Source organism: Hemiscyllium ocellatum, chromosome 4 (genome assembly GCF_020745735.1).
Source record: "Hemiscyllium ocellatum isolate sHemOce1 chromosome 4, sHemOce1.pat.X.cur, whole genome shotgun sequence".
NCBI classification, from domain to species: Eukaryota; Metazoa; Chordata; class Chondrichthyes; order Orectolobiformes; family Hemiscylliidae; genus Hemiscyllium; species Hemiscyllium ocellatum.
In genome coordinates, this window is record NC_083404.1 from 17580146 (window position 1) to 17605055 (window position 24910).

A 24910-nucleotide genomic window follows, 5' to 3' on the forward strand; every position below is an offset into this window, starting at 1 on the left:
TGTCTGACTTAAGGAAATCTAAAATTGATATACGTGGACACCATTACTTAGGTGTCAAAATGATCACCTTTCAAGGAAATACATGATATGAATATATGAACAAGGACCTGGGGTAGACCATTCAGTCCCTCAAGGCTGCTCCGATGGTCAATAGATCATGGCTGAAGTAATTATAATTTCAAATCCACATTCCTGCTGTCTCTGATGAGGTTTCGCCTTCCTTGCTTAGTAAGAATCTGTCAGCCTTGGCCTTAAACATATTCAGAGATGCTGTTTCCACCAACTCTTTCATTCGGTGTTCTGAAGACACTTAATCCTTGGAGAAAAGATTTCATCTGACCTCCGTTTTCAATAGGCAGCCCTGACTCTTAAATAGTAAACCCATGTTCTTGATGCTCCAGAAGAGAAAGCATCCTCTCCTGTCAAGGTCATTCAAGATTTTTTAATGTTTCAATCAAGTCATCTTTTTCTCTTCTTAGCGCCAGAAGATAAAAGCCGAACCTGTCCTCCATTTCCTTGTAAGAAAACCTGCCTGTGATATTAAAAAAAAGGAGAGAAGGATATGCCGACAAGATATCCACAACCAGTCTAATCCCATTTGCCAACATTTAGCCCATAGCCCTCCAAACACTTCCTATCAAATGCCTTTTAAATGTAATTGTACCAGTTTTTCCATCCTTTCTGGCAGTTCATTCCAACCGTTGCATGGAAAAGGTTGCCCCTTAGGTCCCTTTTATATCTTTCCCTTCTCATCCTGAACCTGTGCCCTGTAGTTTGGACTCCCCCACTGCAGGGAAAAGACCTTGTCTGTTACCTTATCCATGCCCTCGTGATTTTATAAACCTCTAGAAGGTCACCTCTCAGCCTCCAATATTCCAGGAAAAACAGCCCCAGCCTATTCAGCTTCCCTGTAGCTCAAACCCTACAACCCTGGCAACATCCTTGTGAATCACTCTCTGCTCTGGAATTCTGTTGCCTCCCAGTTATAGAATTAATTTTGACATTTTCCCAAGAAAATGAACCATGAAATTACCAAATTAGTAGCTATGGTGAAATATGAGGGAGAATGCAGCAATTGCAGGAAAACAAATGAGTAAGAGTGGGAAGGTTAGTTGCCGATAAAGCAAAGATATCTCTGCAAAAGAAATGTGTGCCTTTAAATGTCAATGTCTAAACTGAGCATGACACAGATCAACTGTCCATCCACATTCTTCCTGACCCATCTGTATCTTTTGACAGAACCGACCACAGCGTCCTGCTCCAGTACTTCAACATTGCCGTCCTAATGGGTTGAACTGCACTGAGCTGTTTTTATTTTTATTTATTGAATCTCATAGAGAGAAGACTTTCATTGCCTTTTCTTACATTCTGTACTGTTAACCTCCAGTGTCCCCTGAAGAACTGTACTTGGTCCACTTATAATTTTACCCACGTACTATCTTCAGTGACATAATTGGAAACAATGCCGGCTTCCACATTACATAAATGATATACAGTTAAAACTGGTCTCTTTCTCCCCTGTCTCCTACTGTCTCGACATTGTCAGACTGCTTGTCTAAACCCCAGTACTGAAATGCAAACGATTTTCCAATTAAGTAATTGGAGGGCAGAAGCCATTACCTTCACTCATTAGCTGCCTAGGTCTCTATTTCACACTTTGGAAACTGTTGGAGGCTGAATTAGGCCTGTAACCTTGACTTTCTGTTTGAACCCAGATAAAATTGCATTCACAGACCCAGGCTATCTTTAAAGTGGCCTATTTTTACCTGACTCTACTCTATCCCTGCTCACTTGCCGAAACACTTACCTCTGCCTTTTGTTACTTCTCAACTTCATTACTGTCTTTCCTACATCATGTAAACCTGAGCTCATCCAAACTTCAGCTGTCTGTATACTAACTGTGTCACTATGTCCTGTTGAGCCATTACTCCATACTCCCTGACTTTCATTGACTCCTGATTAAGTAATGCCTCTATTTGTGCTATTCCCACAGTTACTTCAGGTATCTGTCAACTGTAATTCTTGCCAACTATAATTCTGGCAACTTGTTTGTTCCTGATTTAATAATTCTGCCATAGTTAGCTCTTAGGCCCAAACTCTCTTCATTTTTCCATTTAAGATCTTCTTTGAATCGCTTGCATTCTGATCAAGCTTTGTATGAGTTGACAGAAATGTGGAAAATAAAGGAAGGAGGAGGCTATTAGGTCTGTTGAACCTGCCCTGGCATTCATTATGATCATGACTGATACTCAAACTCCAAAATCTGTTCCTGCTTTTCCTCCATATCCTTTGACTCCTTCAGCCACAAGTGCTATATCTAACTCCTTCTTGAAATCATGCGATGTTTTGGCCTCAACTGCTTTCAGTTGTAGCAAATTCCATAAGCCGAACACTCTGGAAGAAGAAATTATTCCACTTTCTTTTCCTAAATGTTGATCCTGAATTCTGAGATTGCAACCCCTGGTCTGGACTCCCTGTTATTGGAAACATCCTTCCTGCATCTGCCCTGTCTAGTATATGGACAGATGTCAGATTATATTTTAAAGTATTGCTCTAAAACATCTTGGGATGACAGTGTTCAAGATACTTACCAAATACAAAAACATTGCATTTGTATAGCACTTCTATCAGGTGACCTGTATTCTAATATAGGAAACCGAGCAGGCCTACTTAGGCACAATAAGCTACCAATTCCAGAAATGTGATAAAACCAGATGGCCTGTTTTTATATTTTTGGATATTTTTATATCAGGACTCCAGGAATAACTCATGCTATTTTTGGAAATGGGATTTTTTTTACATCTATCTAAGAACACAGACTTAGTCTCTGTGATATTAAACATTCAGAAATGCAGCACTCCTCCAGTACTGCAGTGGCAGCTTTTAAGTCCTGAAACTTGACTTCAACCCACCACTTTCTGACGTTGGCAATCATGCTACCACATGAAACACAGCTGTTAATGGTATAATTCTTTTAGCAAATAGAAGAAGGAAGAATTCTATAACTGGAAATCCATGAATGCTTAAAGGTGGGTATGCAGTAGAAAAGAGCATAATAGACTTGGAAATTAGTAAGGGAAATTCAATGTAAATGTGAACTTGTAAGAAATATTGGCTAGACCACTGTTGTGGTTTTGAAAACTGCACGCAACACTACAAATTTTAGGAAGCATATTAAATGTTATATCAAAGCTTCACTCAACTGCTGTCAGTGATGGGAGGTGGTTGTTTGCAAGAAAGGATGGAAAAACTGTGATTCTTCACCAGGATAGTCTAATTAAGGTTTTCAAAATGGTAAAATGATTTTGACAGAATACAAGTCTTGAAATTAACGCAATGGAGTAAATTGGAATTAATTTTCACAGATTCCACCAAAACTAATGATTGCATCCAAGTAGTTGCAAAAGAAGAGTACAATAAATGATGTGCAAATGGCAGGAAAATATAATTGATTGTAGAGTTAATTTATAGGCATGGTGGAACTTTGTCAGATTTTCGGCAAGAACCATTTTTGATATTAGTATCAAAATCGTGTTTTTGTGTTTTGAGTATTGTAAATTTGCATCTAGATGATTACTTTGCAATAGTCTATCCTTTGAAAGTTTAGTTTACAACTTTCAAAACATGAAGTTCAACTTGTGAACACTAGAAAGTAAAAGAGCCAAAAAAATTGTGTTTCTCAAAGGTAGAATTCACCTGAGCATTTCTATTTCTATAAATGAACAGGTTACAATTGTTTTTGTAATTATTATGCATTTTCTGCCTGCTTCATAAGCTGTGATCATTCTGTTAAATTGCATTTAACATCAGAAATTATCCATGAATACAAGATGTGTTTCAATACATTTTAGCAATGTGAAGCTGGTATGAACTCATCGCTGAATGTTGATGCAAGATTACCAAATTTTGTAATCTCGTGTAGAGATGCAATGATCTGAGTTAACACACTCATCCTTCAATAACAATTAAGAAAGAATTGGCTATGAGCATGATGTTTGCACAAAAGGCAAGCTTCAAGTAAGGAACACAGATAATTGCCAGAATGATGCACAGGAATTTAAGACGCATCCACACCTCACTCTTATGTCACATTAGCAACATTCATGAAAACGGCAGTGAATTTTGATATGCCCAACAGCTGCACTGAAGAGTTGAAAGATTGAAAATGATTCCAGTCCACACAGCATGATGTGACAAGTTAAAATTCACAGTACTACTTGCCTGCAAAGCACACAAAGCAAAATGTACACTCAATTGTAAAACCATGCCAAAAATCGAGTTCATTGCAGGAGTTTTTGTTGGTGGGACTGGATCAGTACAAAAATGACAGTGGAAGGATTATCATACATAATAATGTGTGGAATAGCCATTCTGGTCCCTGTGTACAGACAACAGCATTAGCATGAGAGACTATTCATATCCCATATAACACATGATTATATAATGCTACTGAAGACACATCACAGTTATGTTGGAATCTAGTGTCTGTAGTTCAACCTTCTGTTCAAGACGCCAGTTGAGGAAATTGCTTGCACCAAATGGATGAGATGGAATGATTGCTGGTGAAGAAACATTTGAGTGGAAATATTCAATCTGTCCTACTTGATATTTTGTGATTGCATCACTGAATTGTGGGATGTTTTGCACAAACTGTCATCAGTTTAGTGGATCAGGTTAAAGATTTTTGGATCATTGGAATTTCTTCTAGGTTAGAAGTGACCAAAAAAGACTGACTGCTCCTGAATTGGAAGGGGACTAATATACTTGCAGGGAGATTTTGTTCAGGAGGTAGTGAGGAAAGAGATCAATCTGAGACTGATACAGTTGAGAAAAGAAGCGAGTCAAACAGTCAGGGCAGGCAAGAACAAGGTAGGACTGATCAATTAAACTGTATTTATTTCAGTGCAAGAGGCCTAACAGGGAAGGCAGATGAACTCAGGGCATAGTGAAGAACATGTGACTGGGATATCATAGTGGTTACAGAAATGTGGTTCAGGGATGGACCGAACTGGCAGCTTAATGTTTCAGGATACAAACGCTATAGGAAGGATAGAAAGGGGGGGGCGGCAAGGGAGGAGGGGGAAGTACTGTACTGAAGGAGGATATTCCTGGGAATACATCCAGGGAAGTTACTTGGGTAGAACTGAGAAATAAGAAAGGGATGATCACCTTATTGGGATTGTATTATAGACTCCCTAATAATCAGTGGGAAATTGAGAAACAAATTTGTAATGAAATTACAGTTACCTGTAAGAATAATAGGCTGGTTAGGTAGGGGATTTTAACTTTCCAAACATAGACTGCCAGAGTGTTAGGGGGTTAGATAGAGAGGAATGTACAAGAAAATTTTCTGATTCAGTAAGTGGACGCTTGGGAAAAAAGGCAGGGCAGGTAACAGGTGTCAGTGGGAGAACACTTTGGGGCCAGTGACCATAATTCTATTAGTTTCAAAGTAGTGATAGAAAAGGATAGACCAGATCTAAAAATTGAAATTCTAAATTGGAGGAAAGCCAATATTGATGCTGTTAGGCAAGAACTTTCTAAAGCTGATTGGAGGCAGATATTTGCAGGTGAAGGGACGGCTGGAAAATGGAAAGCCTTCAAAAATGAGCTAACAAGAGTCCAGAGACCGTATATTTGTGTTAGGGTGAAAAGGAAGGCTGGATAACTAGAGAAATTCAGGGTTTGGATAAGAAAAAAGAAGGAAGCATATGTCCAGTGTAGCCAGGAGAGATCGAATGAATCCTTAAAATATAAAGGCAGTAGGACTATACTTATGACGGCAAAAAGGGTACATAAGATAGCTTTGGCAAATAGAGTTAAGGAGAATCCAAAGGATTTTTACAAATACATTAAGGTCAAAAGGGTAACTAGGGAGAAAATAGGGCCCGTCAAATATTAGCAAGGCAGCCTATGTGTGGAGCTGCAGGAGATGGGGGAGATACTAACCGAGTATTTTGCATCAGTGTTTACTGTGGAGAAGGACGTGGAAGATACAAAATGTAGAGAAATAGATGGTCACATTTTGAAAAATATCCATATTACAAGAGGAGGAGGGCTGGACGTCATGAAACACATAAAAGTGGATAAATCCCCAAGATCTGATCAGGTGTACTCTAGAACTCTGGGAAGTTAGGGAAGTGATTGCTGGGCCGCTTGCTGAGATGTTTGTCTTGTCGATAGTCACAGGAGAGGTGCCGGAGACTGGAGGTTGGCTAACGTGGTGTCACTGTTTAAGAAAAGTAGTAATGTCATCCAGTTTCCACCTCAGTTGAAGCAAAATGCTCAGAGACACATTATGGTTTAACCTCCATCTTCATCCTGGGTCCTGGAGGGAGAGAGAACGATTGTCCATGTGTGCAGGGACATTTGTTCCTGGTCTTCTCTTTCAAACAGCAGTCTCCCAATGAATTATATAGTTATTTTATAGGGAGGAGCATCCAGATAAAGCAACATACATATTGATTGGGTGACCGTTAAAGTCAGCGAGTGTCAATAGTGAAGATTAAGCCATCTGCTATTACACAATGATAACTAACTTCACATAATGAAGGCTTTTCACCTTGTTAAACTGGCCTTACATACCGAATGGTTCCAGTACAACTTGCAACTAATCGAAAACGCAGGGAGATGGGCAGAGGGGGCAAGGTTGCCTTGTTAAGAATGAAATTAAATCTATGGCACTGAATGACATGGGTTCAGATGATGTGGAGTCTGTGTGGGTGGAGTTAAGGAACCACAAAGGCAAGAAAAACACAATGGGAGTTATGTACAGACCTCTTAACAGTGGTCAGGACCGGGAGTGCAAGACCGGGAAATAGGGCATATCAGAAAGGCACCATCTCGGTGACCATGATAGAGTTTAGTCTGCAGTTTGAAAGAGAGAAAGCAAAATTGGATGTAATGGTGTTACAGTTAAATAAAGGAAATTACAGGGGCATGAGAGAGGAACTGATGAAAATTGACTAGAAGGAGCGTCTTGTGGGTAAGACAGTGGCACGAGTTTCTGGCTGTAATTGAGGACACGATACAGAGGTTCATCCCAAAGAAATTAAATATTATCCGGGGAGGTGGGGTGGGGGGGAATGAGACAGCCATGGCTGACAAAGGAAGTCAGGAAATGTATCAAAGAAAAAAAGAGAGCCTATAAAGCAGCCGAGAGCATTGGGAAATCATAAGATGGGGAAGGCTCAAAAACAAACAGAGGATAACAAAGAGAGAAATAAGCAAGGAGGACCAAATATGAAGGTAGGCTTGCCAGTTGTATTAGAAATGATAGTAAAAGTTTCTTTCAATACATAAGAAACAAATGAGAACAAAAGTAAACATTGGGCTGCTCCAAATTGATGTTGGAAGGCTAGTGATGGGAGATAAGGAAATAGCTGAAGAATTTAATAAGTACTTTGCGTCAGTCTTCACAGTGGAAGACATGAGTAATATCCCAACAATTATGGAGAGTTAGGGGGCAGAGTTGAGTATGATATGCATTACAAAAGAGGAAGTGTTAGAAAAGCAAACGGTCTAAAAATTGATAAATCTCCCAGCCTCGATGGTCTACATTCTAGAGTTCTGAAGGAGGTGGCTAAGGAAATAGCGGAGGTGTTGGTTGTGACATTCCAAAAGTCAATGGAGTCAAAGAAAGTTCCAGATGACTGGAAAATCGCTGTTGTGGCCCCTTGTTCAAGAAAGGATCAAGACAAAGGTTGGAAAATTATAGGCCAATTAGCCTAACCTTGGTTGTTGGTAAAATTCTAGAATCCATTATTAAGGATCAGATTTCTAAATTCTTGGAAGTGCAGGGGGTCGGATTAGAACAAGTCAACATGGATTTAGTAAGGGAAGGTTGTGCCTGACAAACCTGTTAGAATTCTTTGAAGAGGTAACAAGTAGGTTAGAACAAGAAAACCCAGTGGATGTTAGCTATCTAGAATTCCAAAAGGCCTTTGATTAGGTTCCTCACGGGAGGCTGCTAAGTAAGATGAGGCCCCAAGGTGTTCGAAGTGAGCTGCCGGCATGGATTGAGGATTGGCTGCCTGACAGAAGGCAGAGAGTTGGGATAAAAGGTTTGTTTTTGGAATAGCAGCCGGTGACAAGTGGTATCCCGTGCGGTTCAGTGTTGGGTCTGCAGCTGTTCACTTTATAAATTAATGATTTGGATGAAGGGACTGGGGGCCTTCTGGCAAAGTTTGTCGATTATACAAAGTTAGGTGGACAGGCAGGTAGTACTGGGGAGGTGGGAAGGCTGCAGAAAGATTTAGACACATTAAGAGAGTGGTCCAGGAAATGATTGATGAAATTCAACATTCTCAAATGCAAGGTCTTGCACTTTCCAAAAAAGAATACAGGCATAAACTGTTTTCTAAATAGTGTGAAAATTCATAAAGCTAAAGTAAAAGGAGTGTTAGTCCAGGGCTCTCTAAAGTTTAACTTGCCGGTTGAGTCTGTGATTAAGAAAGCAAATGTAATGTTATCGTTTATCTCAAGAGGGTTGGAATATAAAAGCAGCAATGTGCTTCTGAGACTATATAAAGTTCTAGTTCGGCTCCATTTAGAATAGTGTGTCCAGTTTTGGGCTCCACACCTCAGGACAGACATACTGGCACTGGAGCGTGTCTAGGGGAGATTCACACGGATGATCCCTGGAATGGTAGGCCTAACATGCAATGAACGGCTGAGGATCCTGGGATTGTATTTGTTAGTATTTATAAGGTTGAGGAGAGATTTAATGGAAACTCACAAGATAATGCATGGCTTAAAAAGGATGAACGCTGGGAAGTTGTTTCCATTAGGTGGGGAGACTAGGACCTGTGAGCACAGCCTTAGAATTAGACGGGGTCAATTTAGAACAGAAATGAGACATTTCTTCAGCCAGAGTGGTGGACCTGTGGAGCCAGAACGTTAAATGTCTTCAAGGCAGAGATTGATAAATTCTTGATCCCGCAAAGAATTAAGGGCTACGGGGAGAGTGCATGTTAGTGGAGTTGAAATGCCCATCAGCCATGATTAAATGGCAGAGTGGGGTTGATGGGCCAAATGGCCTTATTTCCACTCCTATGTCTTATGGTCTAATATTGTTAAATGGCTGCACATAATTAATGCTTTTCCATCTTGTTAACTCATTACCCTTGCCCCCAGCACCCCTTTGTTAATTGCATTCTTATCTGATCTGAGGCATGCTCAGTTGAACTTCTTGTTTTACAAAACTCAGAACTTAACTCTTTCCTTATCTTCTCATACTCTACATACATTCTCAGCAAGGAAAAAGCAGGGAACTATAGACCAGTGAGCCTAACATCAGTGGTGAACAAGTTATTGGAGGGAATCCTGAAGGATTTATGTATATTTGGAAAGACAAGGACTGATTAAGGATAGTCAGCATGGCTTTGTGCGTGGGAAATCATGTATCTTGAATTTGATTGAGTTGTTTGAACAAGTAACAAAGACGATTATTGAGAACAGAGGGGTAGGCGTGATTTAGAAGGACTTCAGTAAGGTTTTCAACAAGGTTCCTCATGGTAGACTGATTAGCAAGGTTAGATCTCATGGGATACAGGGGGAACTAGCCATTTGGATACAGAACTGGCTCAAAGGTAGAAGAGGGATTACCACAATGATCGGTGCTGGGTCCACTGCTTTTCATCATTTATATAAGTGATTTGGATGTGAATATAGAAGGTATAGTTAGTAAGTTCGCAGATGATACCAAACTTGGAGGTGTAGTGGACAGCTAAAAAGGTTATCTCAGAGTACAACAGGATCTTGATCAGATGGCCCGATGGGCTGAGGAGTGGCACATGGAGTTTAATTTAGATAAATGCAAGGTGCTGCGTTTTGGAAAGGCAACTCAGAGCAGGACTTGTACACTTAATGGAAAGGTCCTGGGGAGTGTTGCTGTGCAAACAGACTTTGGAGTGCAGGTTCATTGTTCGTTGAAAGTGGAGTCACGGATAGATAGGATCACGAAGAATGCATTTGGTGTGCTTTCCTTTATTGGTCACAGCATTGAGTGTAGGAGTTTGGAGGTCATGTTGCGGCTGTACAGCACATTCGTTAGGTCACTTTTGAAATATTGCATGCAATTCTGGTCTCCTTCCAACAGGAAGAATGTTGTGAAATCTGAAACTTCAGAAAAGATTGACAAGGATGTTGCCAGGGTTGGAGAATTTGTGCTAAAGAGACAGGCTGAAAAAGCTGCTGCTGTTTTCCCTGGAGCATTGGAAGCTGAGAGGTGATCTTGTAGAGGTTTATAAAATTGTGAGGGCATGGATAACATAAATAGACAAGATATTTTCCCTGAGTTGGGGAAGTCCAGAACCAGAGGGCATAAGTTTGAGGTGAGAGGGGAAAAATTTAAAAGGGACCTAAGGGGCAACTTCTTAACACATTGGGTGGTGCGTGTATGGAATGAGCTGCCAGAGAATGTGGTGGAGGCTGGTATAATTACAACATTTTAAAAGGCATCTGGATGGGTAAATGAATAGGAAGGGTTTAGAGGGACATGACCTAGGTGCAGGCAAATGGGACTAGATTAGATTAGGATATCTGGTTCGCATGGATGAGTTGGACCGAAGGGTCTGTTTCTATCCTGTACATCTCTATGACTCTTTGACTTATCTCGGGATGATTCTGAAACAGAAAGCAAATGTGATCCAGTGCTATGTTTGTAATGCCTGAGCTAAGTGACTCAGTGATTTCATTGTCTTTCACATCAGATGTAAAAAAAGTCAAATCAATTTGACAGTTTTTAAAATATTTTAATCATGATTAAAGTATGCTTATAGAATTAACTCATCCATTCAATCAAATGTGTCAGAACTATGTAACTTCAGTTACCTGTGTTCTGTTTCCTTGCATCATAAAATGCCAGTTTTTTGTTTTCTCATCAGTCCATTCTATAGCAAGAATGTTTTCATTACTTGTGAAGCCTACATTATATAAGAGAAATCGTGTGCATTCAACCTATTGAAAACAAGGCACACTACATTCAGTATATTCACAAAAAAAAATCTGCTGCAGTTAACTGAATTTTATATCTACGTACTTCTATGCTGTGAGTCAAGTTATGTTCAGAGCTATAAAGATGCCTGAATTTAAAGAAATGTATTTCTGTGAACACTTGATTAATTTTTCTGTCAATGGTCAGCACATCAGGGAAGAGTTTTCATCATTGACTATATTTTACAATATCAATAATTACAAATAGTATTCAAAGCTTTTAATGTAGACTGTATTTAAATTCTTTATGCTAGGTGATGCTTCAATTGGTAGTCAAAACAAATTCAAGTGCCCACATTGCAATTACATTGCCAAGTATCGACGCACGTTGAAGAGACATCAACTAATACATACTGGAGTACGGTCCTTTGCTTGTGACATTTGTGGAAAGTTGTTCACGCGAAGAGAACATGTAAAGCGGCATTCACTGGTAAGTATAATTGCAATATTTGGGAATTGTACTTCAATGGCTGAACATTTGTGCTTCTAATTTGTTAAAACTTTGGTCAGAATAAAAGTGGTTCTGCCTTAATAGAGGTTTTGTTTTTGCTTGTATAAATATGCATTACTTTCCTCAAAACAGAATCACAGTCAAATTGGCCCATTTATTTTGGAGCAATTTTAATTGCACTTTGCAATAACACACCATCTTTTTGCTACTGTTCTTATATGATGCCCCCAGCATTGGAAGCAATCCTCAGCCACACATCTGCACATTGCTTGCAAAAGGGCCTGTGATTGCAGAGTTTTCATTTCTCTTTTGTTATTTGTAATCGCTCCTCAATAGAGAAACATCCTGTCTTGCTCAGGTATGCTTTCCAATTGCTATATTACTACTGCTGGATGCACCTTTATTCTGGACTCAAGTTTGCCTTTCTTTAAAGTTGCCACAATACCAGCAGCTGGTAGTTTGTTCGAACATCCCTTAATGCCTTTGACAGACAGGATATAGAGGATCTTAGCCCCTGTTTTATCAGTGCAATTGATCACAATCCCCATGGGGACACCAAAGAAAATGCAAACTTTCGCTCCATTCGAATCGCCATGTTTCTCTTAGACGTCATACCCCCTAATGTGAAAACAAGACAATTCAGTTGTTTGTGTTAGTATATGAGCTTGTTGAATTAAGGATGGTGAGGAAGAGGGTTTGAAGGAGACTTGGTTGGAGTAAAGTAGTTGAGGGTTATCTTATTTCCAGGAAATGGGAGAAGAGGAAGATTTTTCAAGATCATTTTAGCATTTGTACGCCAGTTATTTCAAGTCTATACCACTAGGATTCCAGGAAAGGAAAATTGATACTTCGGTCGGGTAGAATATGAATGTTTTTGCTTGGGAAAGGGTTTGAAAGACAGAAATGAGGAATTGGTTGAGTAAATCATCCCTGTCAGTAACAGGAAGAGGATCATAGAAAAGCAGCCAGTGAGACTTGAACGTGTGTTTATAAGCTACTAAGGATCATGTAATTTCTAATATGGAGTGGTTGGAGAATGATCAGGAACATTTTTCTTCCTCAGCAAAGAAATATCAGTATAATTGTATTTCCACCATCTATTGAGATTTGCTAATTATTGCTAACATTTGACTTAGAACCGTCTTATTTTGTGATACTTAGCTACAGTAAGAATGTACATATGCAAAAACCCAGACAGTTATAATCGAGAAGGAGGCCTTTTAGTCTATCATGTCTGTACTGGTTTACAAAGAGCTCACTACCAACCTTTGGTCCATAGCACTGGAGACTATGACAACACATGAATATCTGAATAATGCTTAAATATTATGACAGTTCCAAACTCCTCCACCCTCTGAGTGAAAAGAAATTCCCCATAACTCTCCTCTTGGCCTCTTACCTATTAGTTAACATCTCTAACCTTAATTATTGACCACTCCAATAATGGTACAACTGCCTTCATAATCCACTCTATATATGTCACTTATTTACCTCAATCAGGTACCCTCTCATCCTTTGCTCCTCCAAGGAAAACAACCCCAGCCTATCCAGTCTTTCCTCGTACCCCTTGCCTCAGGTTAGGCAGCATCCTGGTAAATCTCTGTGCGCTCTCTGGTGCAATCACATCCTTTCTATAGTTATAGTGACCAGAACTGCACATAGTTCATATTGTGTAATTAGATGGTTAAAATAAGAAGCTTGTATTGATTTAGTGTTAAGCAATTTAAACACAGCATGTCCCACAGTCAACTATTAAAATATGTCGGCAAGGACACTTCAAGAACTCCCTTACTTTTCAATTAATAGTCCTTAACTAATGGTGGAAAATAGCTTTGACCTTGACCCTGTCAAAATCACTCATTCATCCTTTCTCAGAAAAACTACAACTACCCTTTCTATCCTTCAACTCTCTCTTCCTAACCCCATTTCATTGAAATCCTGCTTCCAAATTCTCGCTCCATTACCTCATTCAGTGATCTGGTTTCCTAAAACATAGAGTCATAGAGATGTACAGCATGGAAACAGACCCTTCAGTCCAATTCGTCCATGCCGACCAGATATCCCAACCTAATCTCGTCCCACTTGCCAGCACCCAGCTCATATCCTTCCAAACCCTTCCTATTCATATACCCATCCAGATGCCTTTTAAATGTCACAATCGTGCTAGCCTCCACCACTTCCTCTGGCTCATTCCATTAGCGTACCACCCTCTGCGTGAAAAGTTGTCCCTTAGGTCTCTTTCATATCTTTTCCCTCTCACCTAAACCTATGCCTCTAATTCTGGATTCCCCCACCCTAGGGAAAAGACTTAGTCTATTTATCCTATCCATGCCCCTCGTGATTTTATAAACCTCTATCATGTCACCCCTCAACCTCTGACGCTCCAGGTAAAACAGCCCCAGCCTATTCAGCCTCACCCTATAGCTCAAATCCTCCAATCCTGGCAACATCCTTGTAAATCTTTCCTGAACCCTTTCAAGTTTCACAACATCCTTCCAATTGGAAGCAGAAACAAGCCCAAATCTTTCAATTTAAAATGATATTCTCTGTGACTTTGTCCATGATAACTCCTCGTCTATGACTTTTAGCATAATTAACAATACCAATTTCCATCAACTTTGTTCTCTTGTTACTCTCTGTTGAACTGCTTTTGTTGTGCTACTCTTTAAATATTCAACCAGAATGAGAATGTCTCCAGGACTGACTTTTCTTCCTTATTGGGCTCTATTAGCTCCTTGATTCCTAAAGATTTGTTTTATCTGACTAATTTACATGCTACACTTCGGTGAATACTTCCAAGACATGGGATTAGCTTCCTTGAGTACAAAACCTCATTCTAGTTCACATCATTTCCACCAATTCCTCCTCTGCTTCTGTATCACCAACTGCTTGTCAGCCATTCAATTTTAGAATATAATTACAATTTTTGGAAAAGCTATGCTTTCACAATTCCCAGCACAGAACATAAGCTACCTTGTCTGAAGCTGACTCACTCTCCTACTTCAGCATCCTAGTCAGCAGCTGAGTGCACTTTGTTTCCATCACAAATTAGGGTGTTTTAAAATCTTCAGCTTGTCTTCTCTGCAGCCCTCATCGATGTCTTCCTCATCTCCAAACTGTCTATTCCAATATGGTCTTCACATAGGCATCCCATCCTCCACATTCCATAAATGTACATTTCTGTAAAACGTAGCTACATCTATCTTAACTTATACCATACCCTCCTCATCAGTTAATCCTGGTTTTGTTGACCTATATTGGCTACCCATTTTCCTAGTACCTCCAATTTACATTTCTTATTCTCATGTTTAAATCCCTTTCAAGGCCATAACTCTTTCTAACCTATAACCTCTAACCCTAGAAAACAAAAACCTGAACTGCCCATATTCTATGTTCTGCACTACAGATTTTGCCAAAATCTCTCCCCCCTGCTACTGCACCCCCCCCAAAAAAAAAGCATTCTATCCCATTTGTTACCAATGTCTTCAGTCACTTCGAATTGCTTTCCTGAAGTTCCTGCTGCCTCTTCTTTCTGTCCTCATTTAGGCAATTCCTAAAACATACCTCTTGGACCAATCTTTTGGCCTATTTATTTTAATTGTATGACTGAAGCACTTTATCATATTTTTCTGGGTTTAAAGGCTTCATAAATGTTAGTTTTTGTGTTTTGTTTGTTCTTGCATTTTATGATGACTTTAATGTGGCAAACTTTCCATTTGTGATAACACCTCAGTACACAGGGACCCTGATTTATGAACATGCAGTTTACAAATATAATCCCATAACTGGTTTTAAATACCCAACATATGAATGTTTCCTGTACTTATGAATGGAAGCCTTCCATTATCATATATTGTGTTCCAACTTGCAAAAGGACTACAGAACCCCCTTGCAACCTAAGAACTGCCTGTGACATTGAATGTTCCAGTGTCTTTAACTGGCGTTGCTTCTGGAAAGTCACCATTCATCTTTGAGTTGCCTACTACTTTTCAAGTTAGTGAGGTAAACTAAGTCATCTTTAAGTTTGGATAAGCAGTAACTATGAGCACCAACAGGAGAGAGCAGTCTATCCTATATCATTCATTACTGAGCACTTGTGTTATCTTTATAGATGAAGTGTACAATTTTACAGTCTCAGCTGAAATTTCTTGAATTGAAAAATAAGGACTTGATTCAGGACATACTGTAATCAGGATTCCAACTTCCTCTTGCCAGACTGTCCAGCAAATTCATCAGTTTTCTCTTTGTAAGAACAGACTGTCTTAAAATAGCTGAATGATATTCTAGTGTACTGGCAGTCATTATTTCAATCCCTTACTTCATAAGAAAATCAATGCCAGTAATAGAATTTACAAGCTTATTTTCTTTTTCTTTGTGGAAATGTATTCCATTTGTTAATTGTCTTATTTTTTATTCTTCAGGTACACAAGAAAGATAAAAAGTACAAATGTATGGTTTGTAAAAAATTCTTCACTCTAGCAGCCAGCGTTGGAATTAGGCATGGATCTCGACGTTATGGCGTATGTTTGGACTGTTCCGGGGGTGATAGACAGCCAAAAGGTGACCATGATGGTATGGACCTGATGGTTGATCCAGAATTTTTTAAGGAACAGCAAGAAGAACGAGAACAACCAGGTGAACTGGAGCAGGAAGAAAATGAGAGAATGGTTGATGAAGATATGGCAGATGAAGATGGAGGAGGGGAAATGGATAGAGAGCAGTGGGAAGATGTTGAGGCTAGTGAGACATATGTCATTTTAGACAATGATTAACTGGCGATTAAGCTGTTATGTTAAACTGAGAAGTGTAACTATGGTTGTTCACTGTATAAACAAACCCTATGAATTTTATTTGAATTGCAAAGATTATGGATTGGCAACAAAACACTAAATTTTCCATATTTTGCTGATAACTATGAATATTGGATGATTATTGATATTTTAATTGTAGTAAGAGCGGTTTCACAGCAGTAATGATAAAAGTATATTGGTGTCAGTGATGGGCAATTCCTTATAATAATTGGGATTGAAACTGCAATTTCTTCTCAAGAATCTATGTGAACAAGTATGGTGTGGAAATGCAGGAGTGTATGACTTCAAGTACATATGTGCAGGAGACTGTCTTACTAATTGGGATACAAATCAAAATTGAATTTGAGAGCACAGGGTTTCTAGTAGTAAGAGAGGGCCATTATTTATTGAATCTCTTTATACTGCCTACTTCAGTTAGCCTTTCCTGATTATTGCTCCACGAGTAATGTAGCCCTTTGGATGAATCAGGTCTGCATGTTGTTTCTTCTAATTTCTCATTTTTTTATATTTGTCTTTCATATTCTTTCTCATAATGCAGCTGAAACGATTCAGTTTGTAATCTTGAAAAGTCAGCTTGGATCACTTAAACTCTCCTTTTAGCCAAAGAAAATTATATTGGCTTCCTTAGCTTTTTTCCTGTAGCCTAATTTCCTTCACTCAGGATATTTGCTTACGTGTCTACTTTCTTGGCAATAAAATTCTTCCTATGATAGCTCAGCTAAACTGCATGCACAATTGCAGTTGGGCTCTGATCATCACCTTGTGATGAAAAAATATGGTTGAAACCTCTGAAAGGATTGGGTCTGAAATTCAACCTGAGGTTTTTGTGTTTCTATGCATTTTCAAGTTTCAGCCTTTTCAAATGAAAACACACATATAATGAATATATTATGTAGGTGCTAATGACATGCAAGTTTTAAAGCTGTGCTCTTTAAATTCAGTAATGCCAATATAAAATCTTATTGTGGGTCAAGGAGAGAGAACTGCAAAATTAAAAGAAACTTAAATAACTGCTGGGTTTAGAGTTTAAACAAGTCACTGTGGCACAATTAATAAAGACCAGGCGATAAATAATATTTCTCTCTGATAACTGAATGATGTAGGATGTGTACATTTTTAAATCGTCATTTACTTGTTATGGAATACATTAAGTTGAGTTCTTACTGATAACTAGGAATCAATGTAACTGAATTCTGATTCACCAGAAAGTAATGAATACTACTATCTCCCTTTTGAAAGGAGAGGAAAAGCAATGCTTTAGTTAACTGGGTGTGAAATATGAAAACCGCTTTTCACCCTCCTTAATCTCTTTAACGTAGTTGCATTCCCTCTTCTGTCATTCTTGATTCTGACTCGGTTCATACACTACATCATCAAAATATCATTGCATAATAATTGTTTCAGTATAAAAAAATTAACTTTACAACTTCAGACCTTTAGTATACCTGAATGGTTGAGTCTATCATCTTAACTCTGACAAATAATAGGCTGCTAATGTTTTGTAATGTTTGCCTGCCTTTAATTTGGAATTATGTTTAAAAACAAGACATTTTAATGTTTTCTTTCCTTCTCCATTCTTAGTTTTATGAACAAGGTCAGTAATGCTGCAGATTCAGATGTGAAAAATGAAATTTCGGGGGATGGAAAATAAAATTATTTGAATCTAAATAGAGCAGATTTTGTTTGTGACCCACTTCAAATTAAATAAGTTTAATATTGCATGGAGATAGATCAGTATCAGATAACTTGACAACTTCTTGAATTACACCTAAATGATTTGTTACAATTTTACTGTTTCAGCAATCATGATCCAGTTAACTCGCCCACAAGAACAGAAGTTGCTGGAAATGCTCAACAAGTTTGGCAGACGTTGAGGGAGGGTCACCAGACCTGAAAATTAATTTTGATTTCTCTGCATAGCTGCTGCTAGACTTGCTGAGCTTTTCCAGCAACTTCTGTTTTTGTTTCTGATTAACAGCATCCACAGTTCTTTCAGTTTTTATCTAGTTAACTAGTGTTCATCTGTCAAAATTATGGAATGTTACATCAGTATAAGCATTTTGAAGGATGGACATAGTTAAAGTTTTTTTTAAAAGAAGCCACCTTAAAAACTAGAAATTTTCCTGATTTGTATTTCTTCCTGTGAACAAACACAGCATAGCTAAAATAACCACCCATGATTTTCAGTCCTCCATAGCAAATGGTAATGTTGTGGTGCAAGTGGTCAGCATAATAAAGAAAAACATATTTGCTTTTATTAGTTTTTGAAACTGTTGAGCCACAGTTGTATTAGTAATTTGTTTCCTGATTTTGACAGTGATGCCTATGGTATCATATTTTCAAAATTTGGTATTACGTTTGGATTTGAGATTGATTTTGGAGAGCTGGGCTTCCTAAATAGAAAAGTGAAAACTGTATTATAATGATTATCTAAGACACCCTGAAACTGAAACCATGAGTCCCATATCAACAAACTGTTATGGGAAAACAGAGCACTGGTCGAAATGGAAACAATGACAGACATCTAATGAGAATAATATCTTCGGTAAAGTGGATTTTTTTCAATCTATTCCTCCAGCCAGCTTTTGAAGACCACCCACTTGACTGAATAAAGCAATTGTTGTTAACTTTTTCATATTTTGCAACTTGAATATAGGAATGAAATCAGTAATGTAAAGAGAAGTAGTTCCCTTTACGCTTGAACATGTGTTTTGTCAGTGTTTCCTCTTCACCTTTTTCCATGTAAGTTATTTTCTGTCCTAATCTGCAGATATTGGTGTATTGTTCCACAGGCTCCAGTTTCATCTAGAGATTTTTGAAGGGCCGTCAAGCTGAGCCTGATTTTGCTCTCATCAGACATCCACATATGTACTTTTGGTGTTGCTGGAAGTGATCAGAAATGGGAATGCTGGCCAATTTCATCTTCCATGGTTATCCTAGCTGAGATGAAGTAATTCAGCATAAATCAAGCTTGAGAATCCCCTGTTTAATACAACAAAACTCAGGGCCATATCAGATGCAATAATTCCTCATTAGGCTATGAATGGTGCTAGTTGCTCTGTTCTATGCTTTTGAATTGATTAGAGACACTTGGGAGCAATGGTGTGAATGAGATCTTAACATTAAATTCTGCCTACAGATAGGAGGGCTGGTGCAATGTATTTGGTGTAATGGGAACTCTGTGTGGACTTCAACATACAGATGAAGGTCCCATTTACGATGTGGACTTGTTGAACTCCTTGGTTGAAATAACTATATTCATAGTCCCATTCCCTTGATTTTTCTTTATACCCCTTCAACTATTCTGTTTCCATATTTGTGTTAGCTCTTTCACCAATACCATCATATTTTAGGAAAAGTTTAACATACTTTTAGCTGCTTCCTGTCAATCTGTCTAACAACTTTAATACTAAATAATGGTTAACAGACTTAAGTGTATTCATGTATCACCTTCTTTCTTTTGGAATTCTTCAGAGTATATTTATCTTTTAATACTGGAAGCAATCTTATGAAAAATTGCCATAGTTTAAGATAATTTTGGAACTGAATTCAATAAGTCTTTATGCAGTCTACTATTTATACTATTACAGAGTGGTATTGATGCACTTTTCCATGTTTGTAAACAGAGTACATTGAGAATTGTGGATTTGCAGTGAACTTTAGTGCAAAAAAACTGCAAAGTAAATCTGAGACCCCTTTGTGGTTGGGTCTTTGTAAAATACTATTTTTAACAATTCCTTTTACAGCATAACATTTTTTTCAGTAAGTAGCGCTGTCTCCAATCATCCCCGACAGTTTATTTCCCTTGCAATGTAACCATGATGGTTTTACTTGGTTCCAAGGACTTCCTATTCTTCCCACTACTAGGTTTTGACCCAATAGCTTCCTTTTTTTTTGATTTCTTCTTTTGCAATATATTAGGTCCATTACGAGAATATTATTGTGACCTTATTAATAAGCACCTTTTAATAATCGCACCATTCAGTAAATGTAAAGTTGCAGACATCACTTTTTGAGCTCAATAGTGCACTAGTTTGGGTACAGAAGTGAATTGCCAGTCTTTGATCTACTTTTCTTTTATTAAAAAAGCTTAATTACTTAATGAGTTAGCATTGTATTAGCACAGTAGAGTTTCTTATTTTTCAAATTTTGGTGCATTTTTGTATGGGCTAAGTTTAAAACAGATCATTTTGAGAAGCAAATTTCTAGTAACTATCAAAGCTAATGTCAAATAATTCAGGCCAGAGATGGTAAGCTAGGATATTCTATTCCAAAGGTGGGCTTCAATCCATCATCCTCAACGGTAGTTTTCACTAATCACTACTACCAAAGATATGTATTGACAAAATGCATTTAAAATATTATGGTTACTCTAGTATGTACAGGACAATTACTCTGAAATTCAAATTGAGTAATACTGGATTATCATTTAGAAAAATCTTCCAGTTCCTTCAGTCATTTGAGTTTATTAAAGCAGTTTTATTCTTTGAAGAACAATGACAGGACATATTTAAAATGTTTGTGGATTAAATATTTAATTGTATGAATTAAATCAAACAAATTAGTGCATTGTAATTTTGTTCTCTGATGAAAACTTGTTTATTATACATTCAGATGCTGTCTTCACCTGTAATTTTACATTTGATGTTGACACATTTATTTTAGTTTAAATTGGCGTGCACCAAAATAACTGACTGAATTGAATCTCTTCTGCGTGGAATGTGACCATTGTGAAATATTTTAGACTAAGCAAGATTTTGGAGCATCATAATGCTAAGAATTGGGACCTGTGAGGATTTGCCCACCACTGATTTCAGTGGAAAATAGCATTCTATTGTTTTAAGGCAGTTGTGTCTAATCCATAGACAAAGTTTATATTGTATATTGTGATCAGCAAGTCTGACAGTTTGTAACACTGCAGTTATGTTAATTATCCATGAGACAAAATTAATTGCAAGCTGTGCTTTGGAAAAGTAATTTTTGCAAACCTTTAAACATAGTAAATTTTAGTTCCACACTTGTTTCCTATCAATTATTTATTTAGCATAATGGATTTATTTCCAGTGTATAGACTGCTGTGTGTAATAAATATCTGTAGTTTGTAGCGGCAGCATAAAGTAGCTGATTTATTTATATTGTGGAGGGAGAATTTATGACGAGGAGAATGAGCTGATTGAATCATCACATTTGTAGACTTGACCGTAAGTCTAAAATGTAGAAAGGAAATGAAGATTTCCCCACAAAATGATTCTAAATCAATTGACTTGTGCTAATCCTAATTAGCCCCTGGAATTTACCTCAGATTTAGAAATTGTGGTTTTTGAATGGCAGATTGCTTGATCTGTTCGGTATTGATGTCAGGACTACTTGTGACTCAGTGTACAGAGTGAGCATCTCCAGTTCTGCAACACTGAATTTCTTTTTGTACCAAATGAGGAGAAAAGAATTAACAAGAACACAATCTAATGTAAATGATAGTCATTTCCAAAAGGACAAATTGGAACAGACTTCTATATGGTGCATTGCATTCAGCTGATGCAGCTTAATGCAAGGTGAAAATTAAGCTTTTTTTAAAAACACTTTATACAAATAATATATACACTGCAACAACTATCTATTTTCCTATGTGTATAATTGCAGTTCATTCAAACCATTTTTAGTTGTAATAAATGCATTCATTCTGAAAAGGATTAATGATCTGCTTCTGCATCAGTTTGACAAGAGTTGAGGACAGAGGATTTTTTTTTATTTGTGAAAATGATTTGCATATATATTTGGGATCAAAGGGGCCAACTGGTCTGTTTAAATTTTGTTGAGTCAAAATGAAAAATCTGTTCTTAAATTATGATCTGAATTCATTATGTTCCCAGTAACTGTCAAGAGTAGATGATAATTATGAAAAATCAAGTCTAAAAGTAAAAAGGAAAGTGATTTGGGAGAGAAGAATAACACTGGGAAGAGAAAAGTGGACTATAAAGGGGTTATTGTGTGTATTGGGAGAGAATTGAAGAATTGTAATCTTAAATGAATGGGTGAACCAATCATGGTTCAAATTGTCACAGAAAAGTTAACACAATGCCACAATCTTTGTAATGAATGCTATTGAATTTGAGTGGATATTAGTCAAAAACAGTAAATAGAAAGTAACATTTTCAACTTGATATGGAAATTAAAGAAAATAAAAATGATATAGCCTGAATCCAAAAGGATTGTGTGCACTAACATCTACGCAATTGCTGACTGGAACATATAATCTCACTGTGTTGCTTCAGTTCCTGAAGATTATTGTTTGTAAATGTTGACTGAGAAACTATGCATTCTAATTTTAAAAACCCAAATCAATTGTGTACCATTACTGTTAGTGTCAAAAAATAATATACTTGGCACCATGTACACATTTTCTGTACTTAGTTTTTGTACATAAAATTGTACATTTTTTGAGCACAGAACAGAAAACAAATATTTGCTAACATGAATGTGACACAAGTTCACCAAGGCAAATTCTTTATACTACAGGATGACAGCCTCTATGTAAAATGATTTAAAAAAAACTTTTTTTCTTTGGAAAATATTGATTAACGACTTATTTTTAATTTTGGAACTTGTTAAAGAAACTCCAAGCTCTTGAACCACTTGTATTTAATACACTGAAGTCTGCTGTATATTGGTATTCCATAGTTCTGCTTTCACGTCAGTTTGTGAAGTTTGCTTCTCCCCTCGATTAAGACCCTTGAGTTAAAATTCAACATTTTAGTTTTTGCATTTGCCAGTGATAATGCAGCATTTTGAGAAAAAGGAGAAATATGTTCCTGAGAACCCATCTTTTGAATCAGCTAGGAATTGGACAAACTGCCCTTCAAAAAGATGTTATAGATCCCATGACACTTCCCAGATAAGAGAAGAGAGCTCTTTAAGCATGTACAGTCATTCCTTCCTCAATCAACAGTGCCATGAAAGGTTTGACATCTCATGGCCGTTCATGGAATCCTGTTGTTTACAACATTTATGTTCATAACACATGGCTGTATTATTCAAAGTAATTAATTTTATTCAAGATGTTTTGAGACATTTGTAACAAAATGTGACTGTATAAAAGCAAGTCTTTTAACACAAAGATGTGTACTTAATATGCAAAATATACAAAAGCACACAGCAGACCAAATCTCCAGCTGCTTATTTCATAGCCAGGAACAAGTCACCTGGCTTCATCCAGTGACATCAGTTGTTCTGATGAAATTAATGGCTTTACTCAGGTAAGATAAAACATCCAGCTGGAAATTTTTATTTCTCCTTTTGAGATAGAATAATCAAATTGAAGTATACAGCCAGATATGTTCTGTGTATTAAATAGGTTGTATTAAAGGCTGGAGCTTTCTTTAAAAAGATGGAAATATCTTTTAGTTTGAGAAAATAAATTATTTCCTTCTCTCTTAATCTTCTAATAATTATCTCAATCTTTTTCCAAAGGCCTCAGGGTAAACATAACATAAATATTGGGGTATGTAAGATAAACAGCTCACTTTAAATAATTGAGATGGTTGTGTTGCACATTCACCTTTTCCTATCACTGATTTTCATTCAGATTTGATGTGATTTAATATTAATCATGTAAATTTCATAAATGATCAGTTTATAGATTGTATGTAGTAAACTGTAAATTCTTCTTGTACAGTCTTATTATTGGTGACTATTTCTGCTTGTCTAAGCTGGTGCTATACTTGTACTAAACTCAACACAAATGTTGAATGATTTGTTTTTGATATCTTGGATCTTTAATCCATTTTTTTTCACATGTTTCACCATTGAATAAGAACCTGCGATTTTAATCTGCCAGCTGTGTTGAATTTGTGATTTCCCATTTCAATACACAGTTGGTATATCACATGTTAAAATGATCTGATTCTGATAATATATTTTAATTCATGCCCTGCAAAATTGAGTTTTAGCAACATTAATGGAATAATTATTTTCTACTCCAATTTATTACCAAAAAATCAGCATTATTTTAGTTCACTTATTTACTTTAACTTACTTTTTAAATAATTGAACCAGTGAATGCCAGATGCTGAAGGGGACAAGTACAACTTGCAGGTATGCATCAAGTATGACAAAACATCCCAAACAACAGACAAACAGACATGTTGTGAATAGCCTGTGGATTCAAGATTAGCCTAAAAATGCAACAAAAAATGTCAAAATTTGTAAAATTCACTGGGGGAAGAATGGTTTATGTCTCATGTGCATTCCTTCATTAGGATTGAAAACAGAGCTTAGTATTTTAATGGCTTTGTGCAATTAAGCAGGAGAAAGGAAGAAATAACATTCTAGCCACAAACTTGCAAACTGTTCAGGAAAGGGAGCTTTTGGGAAAGATTATGGAGGGATTGTGGAAACCATAACTTAATTAGAAATGGGATAGTACATACAGGCTTTGCGAGCTATGCCTTATGCCCAATAATAATCTTTTAAAAATAGAGAAGGCATGGTAAAGATGTACACCAGGGGGAAAAGAAATGTTGCGAAGGTAAATGCATAAGGTCTTAAACTACCAAAGAAAATGTTTCAAACTTGGCAAAAAAAAAGTCGGTATCCTTAGTGTGAACAACTCTTACCTCCACTGAATTTTATCCTTGCCTGCCAGTGGTGTGCAAGT

The 24910-nt window shown here is 37.3% G+C and overlaps 1 protein-coding gene across 1 annotated transcript in view; it reads left to right on the forward strand.

The window, feature by feature from the left end:
- The window catches only part of zbtb10 (zinc finger and BTB domain containing 10), a 91868-nt gene extending 67812 nt beyond the window's left edge, over positions 1–24056 (forward strand). Inside the window, exons 4-5 of the mRNA XM_060822803.1 lie at positions 11250–11425; positions 15868–24056. Coding sequence (XP_060678786.1) covers positions 11250–11425; positions 15868–16218 — 527 coding nt within the window. The 3' untranslated portion in view covers positions 16219–24056. The remainder of the gene's footprint in view (positions 1–11249; positions 11426–15867) is intronic.
- The last annotated feature ends 854 nt before the right edge of the window (positions 24057–24910 follow it).